This window comes from Populus alba, chromosome 16 (assembly GCF_005239225.2).
Source record: "Populus alba chromosome 16, ASM523922v2, whole genome shotgun sequence".
Classification (NCBI taxonomy): domain Eukaryota; kingdom Viridiplantae; phylum Streptophyta; class Magnoliopsida; order Malpighiales; family Salicaceae; genus Populus; species Populus alba.
In genome coordinates, this window is record NC_133299.1 from 13,072,739 (window position 1) to 13,081,798 (window position 9,060).

The 9,060-nt window shown below is 30.7% G+C and overlaps 1 protein-coding gene across 2 annotated transcripts; it reads left to right on the top strand.

Moving 5' to 3' along the window:
- The first annotated feature begins 3,043 nt into the window (after positions 1-3,043).
- Positions 3,044-7,642, top strand: LOC118037459 (clathrin light chain 2). Of its 2 annotated transcripts, none has more exons than XM_035043443.2 (3): positions 3,044-3,622; positions 3,707-3,860; positions 7,355-7,642. In XM_035043443.2, the coding sequence occupies exons 1-3, from the start codon at positions 3,360-3,362 to the stop codon at positions 7,622-7,624; spliced, it is 687 nt and encodes a 228-aa protein (XP_034899334.1). In that variant the 5' UTR covers positions 3,044-3,359; the 3' UTR covers positions 7,625-7,642. The 2 variants fall into 2 exon arrangements, with proteins under 2 accessions (XP_034899334.1, XP_034899333.1); XM_035043442.2 differs by lacking the exon at positions 7,355-7,642 and adding an exon at positions 5,072-5,556 and having other exon boundaries at positions 3,143-3,622.
- The last annotated feature ends 1,418 nt before the right edge of the window (positions 7,643-9,060 follow it).

A 9,060-nucleotide genomic window follows, 5' to 3' on the forward strand; every position in this document is an offset into this window, starting at 1 on the left:
TTTAAAAATATTTTTTTAAACTTCATTATTTACAATATATATAGCCTATATCTACATGGATTTTTTTTTCTTAATTTTTTCATATAAAATATTAAAACTTTAACATATTTTTTTAAAATTTTCCGGGTTGACCCATGAAACTCAAGAGCCGATCCCTTGGGCGGGTTAATCCCTGAACCGGATTTAATAACTATGCTTCAAATGTCTAAAAACAATTTGGTTTGATCCCTAAAGTTTTTATTTTTTTTTAATTAAGATCCCCATTTTTTTTCCATGTTTTGGCCCTAATCTTCATTTTGGTCAATGTTATTTGAATGATAAACACCTAATTCAACCCTCCACCTTATGTTTACAGAGACTTATTGGGCCACGTAAGATGGATTAAGTTGTAGGTCATGATTTACATTATGCATAAAAAAATAATTAGTGTGTATGACGTGATTCATACTGTGGATCAAGAGCAGCATAAATTTAGTGGTACCTATTTGTATAGAATATAGTAAGTATATTAATTATTTACCTAGATAGTTTTTGAAATCCATCTTTATTTATTTTTTATAATTAAAATAGATATTTAAACAAAAAACAATCATTTGAATTTTGAAGAAGAAAATATAATTTGTTTGATCAATTATTCTTTTTTTATTACTGTATTTTTTATTTTACTAAAATATGTTTTTTATTAGTAGCATGTTTTATGAATAAAAACTAAACCAATTAACATAATTTTTTATAAAAAAATTCAACAAGTAAGAGAAAATATATCTCTTTCATTTGAACTTCACTTTCTTATCAAGCCATTTCTTTTTAGTTTTAACAAAAGCATTATATTTCTCTTACTTATTGAAGTTAAAATATAAAAAATTATATATTAAGAAGGAAACAAATAGTTCTCAAATTTAAATTTAATTTCCTTATTAATATATATCTTGATTATTTTAGTGAAAGCATTATTTTAATTGGAATCACTATTGAAAAGTAAAAAACATTTCATGATTATAATTTTTAAAGGCCAAGGCGTGCTTGAGTTTGCTAGCCTAAGCCAATATGTTTAGACCTTTATTTTTTTAAAAAAAAATTGGTAGATGAGGTGTTGTTTATCTATATATTTTTTAAAAAATAAAAAATAAAAACACATGACATATTATTTGCCTTCCTAGATTTTGATCACCTTTGGTGATTGGAAAATTAATGTTTTTTAACCTAAAAATTTAATTTCAATTCATTTTAACATAAAAACACCCCTAGAACCTCCAAAACTAATTTATTAATGCAAAAAACATTAAAAATAGTTTAAAAACACAAAATCAAACCAAAAATAAATAAATTCAATCTACTTTTTCCTGACAAGATAAGGTTTAAAAACAACTTAATTGAACCCCTAGTTAAGTGAAACCCATTTACACTACTATCAATATTTTTTATTGCTGCAATATCGCTAAACAAGAACTTTTTCTTTCTCTCTCTTTCTCTTTCATTATTTTTTACCAACCTCTCTCTTCCCATCTTAAACCTCTCTTTCTCTTTCATTATTTTTTACCAACCTTTCTCTTCCCATCTTAAACCGAGAGACTAAAATATGAATAAAATGAATTTTAGATTAATTTTTTAATTGTTAAACTAATGGGATGAAAATAAAAATTGGGAAATATCTTTATGCAAAATTTTTCAAAAAAGCGTTGGCACCTTTTTTCCCCCCAAAGGAATGTGATTTTACCTAGATTTTGGTCTCTTATAATTTTTTTATATTTTGCAAACAATAAAATTATTATTTTTTGTAAAATCAAGAATTAATCAAATGTTGAGATATTTTTTTAAATTATTATAATCCATTAAAAAGCAATATAAAATAAATTATCAAATCCAATAATCAATCAATGTAATATAAAAAAATAAAATTAAACAAAAAGTTCGATAATCAAAGCAAAAAGAAAAACCAAAGAATTTTTTTTTTAAAAGAGCTACCATTTCACTTTGCTGTTAAGTTTAGTTCTTTTATTTTTTATTTTGCACAAATAACCAAATTGATTTTTTTTTTTTTGCAAATCAAGAACCATGAAAATGTTGAATGTCTTTTTAGAATCGTGATAATCTAACAGAAAGCAACACAAAACAAGTCATTAAGGAAGCGTTTGGGAACGCGGTAGAAACCGCGTTCCCACAAAATTTAATTTATTTTTTTGCTAAAATTTTATATGGTTCATACATTTTGGATCGTTTTGATGTGCTGATGTTAAAAATAATTTTTTAAAAATAAAAAAAATATATTATTGGTATGTATTTCGACACGAAAAGTTATTTGAAAAACAACCGTTACCACACTGCCAAACATACTCTAAATTCAATCATCCATCAATGCAATATGAAATGGTGAAATTAAAAAAAATAAAATTTAATAACAAATATATATATATATATATATATATATATATATATGAAATGATGAAATTAAAAAAAAATAAAATTTAATAACAAATATATATATATAAAATTTAATAACAAATATATATATATATATATATATATATATATATATATATATATATATAAAGCATTATGTGAATCCATTGTTCAGGCTACAATGTTTCGCTCAACCATTTTGATTTTTTTTCTTAATTTTTAATTTTATACACACACACCATATGCATATTGTATGAATGATTAGAACATGGAATTTATTTATTCCTTAAAAAACTATATTGATTGAGTTTAAGTTTAGTTTTAGCCTAGGAAGCTACATATGCACATGCTTCTTCCGCAAGTATTTTAACGTGACTTTTAACAAGATCAATATTAAGCAACGAGGATCCATTTGTTAAAATCTCTTTAATAGCTGAGCTATTTCGACCAAAACTCCATAGATTGGTGACTGTTTTGTGAAATATATCATAAGTTGAGGACTGGTTTGTAATTATCTAAAAAATAATGTTGTTAGATGCTTGTGGACCCACCAAATATGGGACCCCAGATTCCAGCTATCAGTCATTGCCGCTAAATAACGCGCGCGCCTCAATGGAAGGTTTTATTCCGCGAAACCACAGAAGTAAAGCCCCGCGCCGGACTATTTATAATATTCCACGGCGAACCTCCCTACAGTCACGCAATGACACATCCGCCGAATTTTCCAGGTTGTGGGACCCATGATAAGATCACCAATTACCTCAGCCTTACAAACCAACACATGTCAGGACATCATTTCATCACACAAAAGATTCTTTCTTCTCGACGAGTAGAAACCAAACACGCGTCCGCCGTACGGGTTGTTCTTTGTTTCGCTGATCAGAGTTTTAAAGCAAACTAGCAAAGCAAAAGGAGAAGGAAGCGAAGTAATTAACGCCAGAAAGAGGAAAGAGAGGATCATGTCATCGTTCACCGACGAGTCTCCTAGAGAATACAGCGGTTCTTTTAGAAACTTTGATGCTAACTCGCTGACCGGTAACTCGTCACCGGTCTTCGCTTCTCAGTCATATAGCACCACCGGAGATGACTTGTTCTCCTCGCAGCCGGTGAGCGATGACGGCGGGTTCTCCCCGGAGCAGAACGGGATATCGGATGGACCGATCTTGCCTCCTCCGTCGGAGATGGAGTCTGAGGAAGGTTTCGCTTTAAGAGAGTGGCGGAGGTAGTACCAGTTATATGCAGCCAGCTGTTGCTTTGATTTGATTTTATTTTTTATTAATAAAAAAAACTTACATGACAAGTGCAGAGAGAATGCTATAAGACTTGAAGAGAAGGAGAAGAAGGAGAAGGAGATGTTGAAGCAAATAGTAGAGGAAGCTGAAGAGTATAAAAAAGAGTTTTACAGGAAGAGACAGCTGACTCTAGAGAACAATAAGGCTGCTAACAGAGAAAAGGAGAAGGTGAGGGAGTACATCTCAATTAACTCATATTTTTGTTAAAATAATTTTAAATTTCCATGACAATATTTCTTAGAACAATCTAACGAAGTATCTTTAAAATGTATTAACCCAATTATTTTAAATAAAATAACATAAAGGGGCCATTAGATTCAAATAGAATGAAATGATCCAATGATGTGGGTGCTCTATGTTCATTCATAAGGTGCTGGGCATTATTTGAGTATTTGGAAGAAGATTTTAGAAGAAATCCCATGTTTTTTTTTCTGTTGGGGTGCCCTTCACAATATTTTTTATTTGCACAAATTATTTTGTTCTCAAATTTAGGATGGCTAGCGGAGAAATGATATTCATTTTCATGTAATTTTTTTGGTTTTGGTTTTGATTTTGATTTTGGCTAGCTTTATTGAAGAAGTTGTTTGGTTGCTAAATTAAGAGCATTGGTGTTTTCATGCTTTGATCTAAATTTGGGAAACGTCAGATCTGTATGGGTAATCAGATCTGCATGAACTTCTCAGGTGCAGTTTAAGGTTTTGCTAGTCTGAAATAAGTGATCTTGACTGCCTATTGATTCGCACTGTTACAAGTTGCAATCTGTTGATCATCATTGTAATTATGGTAATAATAATCAAACTCGCTAATAAATCCGATCCAAAAAAGGGTGTCATGTGGCTGAACCTATCTAGAAAAGAAGAAGAAATTAAAAATAGGCTACGATGAGTTTTCTTGATAATCGTGGCATACACCGGAGAAGCCCGGACATTCTGAGCTTGTTAGCCTCGCTAACCTAAAATTCTTGATTTTTTAATTCTTGATTTTTTTTAATGTTTTTAGATCATTTTTATGTTAAAAATAAATTTTAAAAAATAAAAAAAAAATTATTTAAATGCATTTTCGAATAAAAAACAACCGTTACTACAATATTAAATGCATTCTTTTCTAAATATATATATATTCTTTTCTAAATATATAAATATATATGTGTTTGAGGGCGTGTGAATCTAAATTAACTATATATACACAAATTCTAATTATTGAATGAAATACTAGAATAAAGATTTATGTAAGTTACATAATTGAATAAATAGAAAAATGTCTTGGAATGCTTCTTGGTATTAGGGCAATGGCCTCCCTCTGCCCCCTTAGCCTCCTCCATTGGTGGTGCAGCTGGAGTGGAGGTATGTTCTTATCTGATTTTAATTCACAAATGTCAGTTATTTTTGGCAAACCGGGAGAAGTTCCATGCTGAAGCCGGAAAGAATTATTGGAAGGCAACGGCAGAACTGATTCCTCGCGAGGTGCCAACAATGGAGAAAAGGGGGAAGAAGCAGCCCACCATTGTGGTGATCCAGGGACCGAAGCCTGGCAAGCCTACTGACCTATCAAGGATGCGTCATATACTTCTCAACCTTAAACACAATCCACCTCCCCACATGAAGCCCAAGCCTCCACCACCAGCAGAACCTAAAAAAGATGCCAAGAGTGGTCCTGCTGTTGCCGCCCCTAGTACAGCCTCCACAAAGACTGCCGCCGCCGCAACTCCCGAGGCAGTAGCTGCTGCCTGAGAGTGCAGCTACTGCCTGTTGAATATTTATGTGAAAAGTAATTAGCTGTAATTAAAACTAGTTTTGTTTCTGTGCTGGTTCTCTAGGCTTACTATTTCGGTGTGGTTTTACGAATGCAATTACCGTTATGTGTTGATCTTAACTCCCAATTATTCAACTTCATGACCATCCCGATTAGCTTGGCAGCAGGTGCTCGGAAGCTTTTCATTTGCCTGCAGACTTGCAATCGTAGCAGTTTAAATGCAACATATTCTCTTGTTGATTCTATGTCTTGCTTCATTCTGGGAAATTTACCGGGGTCAAGCTGTTCTATTTGATTTTATTTTAGAAAAAGTTTGCAGAGTCAAACGAGTTTATTGATAAAAATGAATTTAATTCTTAATTTGATTATTAAATTGGGTTGAAATTTTACTAGTGTGATCTATAGATCTGGTAGAGTCAGCTACTTGTAGTTAGGTTTAGAGGTTATTGTTAAAGAATATTTTTATAGTTATTTTACTCTCTCTCTCGCGCTTTTATATTTAATTTAGGAATCCTTGTTTGGTAGATAAAGATATTTAGTTTAATTTTCAGAATAATTAAGAATTATTAACTTTAAAAATTAATCAAATTAGATTTTTCTTTACAGTTTAGCTATAAATTTAGATTTTAGAATTTTAGATTTTAGAATTGCTGCATATGTTTTTTAATATGATTTTTACTTGAAAATATATTAAAATAATATTTTTTTTAAAAAATATTAAAAAAAAAATTAATTTGAAGTAAAGAAAAAAATATTTTTTTTTAAAAAAAATTTTTAAAATATATTTTTTAAAAAAAACAGTCAATTAGTTTTATCATTTTTATTATAAGCTTTGTCATTTGATGTTAGAGAATATTGCTTTGTTTGATGGATGGTGATATTGACAACATCATCCCACCGCATGATGTAGATCAAGGAATGGAGGTTATTTCGAAATCTTTGAGGGCTCAAGGGGTAATTATTAAATTGAAATGAAATTTTATGAGCGTGCTCACCTAGATATTACCAAGTGAGGTCGTTTTAATGCTCAAATTAGTTCTAGAAGTTTTTATTTAGAACTTTCTTTATTTTCCTTGGTTATTTTACTTCTATAACAATTAAGAATTATTAACCTTCAGGATTTATTTTTCTCTGTAATTTAGTGCTCTTCATGCGTCCTTTACTTGATGGGGGTGGTTTTCTTTCATTTTTTGGATTTTATCGGCTGCCTTCCTAATGGGCTTGAGGCTGGCTGGGTTGTTTGTTTCGGCTTCTTTGTGGACTGGGTTAGCAGGCTACGGCTAACTCAAGCAGCTTGGGTGAGCTTCGTCAAAACAAATAGCCTTTGATTCCTCATCTTCTCTATTCTTTCTACCTGGCTCCACTTCAGCTGGCTTCTCTATTCCTGATCTTGCTTTAATTGTATTTTTTATTTTGGTAACCCGGGATGTCCGGACCATTTTACATGCACTATGATTAATCCCTAGATCTTATTAAATATCCTGCAAGCCTAATAGACAATATAACACCGCGAGGATGATAGACATACACGTTAAGCCTTGAACCCAGGGTGCAAAGACAAGAAAACCCTTTCCAGGACAGCTGGGCTACAAGCCCTGGTGTGCTTTAATTGTATCTTGCTCTTCGCATAAGGTTCTTTTGCCTGTTGTTTTTTAAGGAGTTTGCTGTCAGGTGTTGCTTCCTCTTGGTTGCTGCCAAGTCTTGCTGCCTTTTGGTAGGTTTTGGTCGCTGCCAATCTTCCCATGACTCCCATTAAAAATATATTTGACTTTTCATTAGCACCTTTTTTTTTTCTCGACCAAAAATATACATATTTTGTGATTGGCCAAGGATCCTTCACTTCCTAACCTAAATACACATAATAATGGATGCACAGCTTAGTCTTTCTCCTAATCTTCTGCTGCTTCCAGGTGACAGCTTCAGTTGAGAGCTTGGAGACAGCGCACCAGTTGCATCGTCCTTGGATGATGAGGCTGGATCGTCAAACCATGATGGTTCGCCCCCTACAAAAAAGGGCACGCACAGCACAGCAAATGTTGAGGCTCAAGCTATTTTTCTTGCTGAGTAGACTGTCTATATTATGGATTTTCTTTTGCTGTTTATTATTAAACCATGTTGTATATCTCACTGTCGTGAGCTTGGGTTTTATGCAAAGGAATCGCACCACTGCCTTCGCCTAGCAATTTTTCGATATTAAAGTTAGTACATGGTCTTTTAGAAGCTGTGATTGTGATTATTTTTTAAAGTATTTTTTGTGCTAAAATATATCAAAGTAATATTTTTTTTTTAAAAAAAAAATATTATTTTTGATATCAGTATCAAAATGATCTAAAAATACTAAAAACATACTAATTTGAAGCAAAAAAAATATATAAAATTTTTCAAAAATATTTTTGAAATGCAGAATAAATCATATAAATAGAAATACCAACCCGCTGAGAAGCGATGGCACACTTCTAGTAAAAATATACTAAAACACATTGACCTTTTCTATGGTAATTAACAATGCCTTTTTTTTCCCCTTAATTTTTGGTCATGAAATTTTTTTCTTTGATTATATCATTTTATGAACACTTAATCAATAATTCCTTGTAATTTGTTCTATAAATGAAATATTAAAAAACGAGAACCAAAGTATAGAATATGGAAAACATGTATGGTTGCCTTTTCAATTATGCAATTATATTTTTCACTTGGAACTTCTTGATGTTCATTTTTTGGTCCTAATTTGAAAGAAGAGAGAAAATCATTGGAAAAAAAAGGCAAAGGAAGTTATTTGTTGGGCCTATTTCTGGCAATAAAAAAATATTAATTTTAATAATAATAAGTTTTATCTGACAAAAAAATTTTTTTATTAAGGTGTTGATTGACCTTTATTTTGCTAGAAAAAAATAGATTGCGATTCAAAAATATTATGTATGTGTAATTTTATATTTTTGGATCGATTTAAAGGTTTTTTACTTGATAAAAATTAGTTTATTAAAGAGTCAAGGATGCTTATTAAGAGTTTTTAGATCAAAATAACCTAAAAAATAAGTTTTTGACTTAAAAAACTAGATTTTAATTTTGTGACCACCTAAATGGTGGTCAAAATATAGAAAATTAAACAATCGTGGTATGAAACATCATTTGATATTTTTGTTAAAAAAAATTATAAGAGTTGAAAACATATTATCCTACTTTTTAAGAGAAAAAAGGGTTAATCACATGGACTTGACCTCGTAGTTCATGCATGTCTAGTCCTCTTTTTTTTGTTGGTTAGGTGAGGCTTATGTGCCTTTCCTTTTGTTTCTTTTATTTTTTTATTAGATTTAATTCAAATGCACTAAGAAGAACTTGACATGATATTTAAATTAGTACCCAACTAGATCATTTTTCATGCTATGCTACAGGTTAGGTCAAATTTTTTCTAGATATAAAAAAAAATATTCAGGTGTTGTTAATGTATTTTTTTATTAGAAAAAAAAATTAAATAATATAGAGATTGACTTGATATATATTGGTTAATTTGATAAGTCCAAAGATAAATTAAACAACCGATAAAAATATAGTTTGAAAAAAAATACCAAGACGACATCTTGTTTTAAATACTAAAATGATAATATATTAGATCGAT

What these genes read in the sequence shown, in the direction of transcription:
- LOC118037459 (XM_035043442.2), top strand. Translation starts at nt 3,360, where the DNA reads ATGTCATCGTTCACCGACGAGTCTCCTAGAGAATACAGCGGTTCTTTT. An exon ending in GCTTTAAGAGAGTGGCGGAG is followed by an intron (nt 3,623 to 3,706) that starts GTAGTACCAGTT and finishes TGACAAGTGCAG; the next exon opens with AGAGAATGCTATAAGACTTG. An exon ending in CTAACAGAGAAAAGGAGAAG is followed by an intron (nt 3,861 to 5,071) that starts GTGAGGGAGTAC and finishes CACAAATGTCAG; the next exon opens with TTATTTTTGGCAAACCGGGA.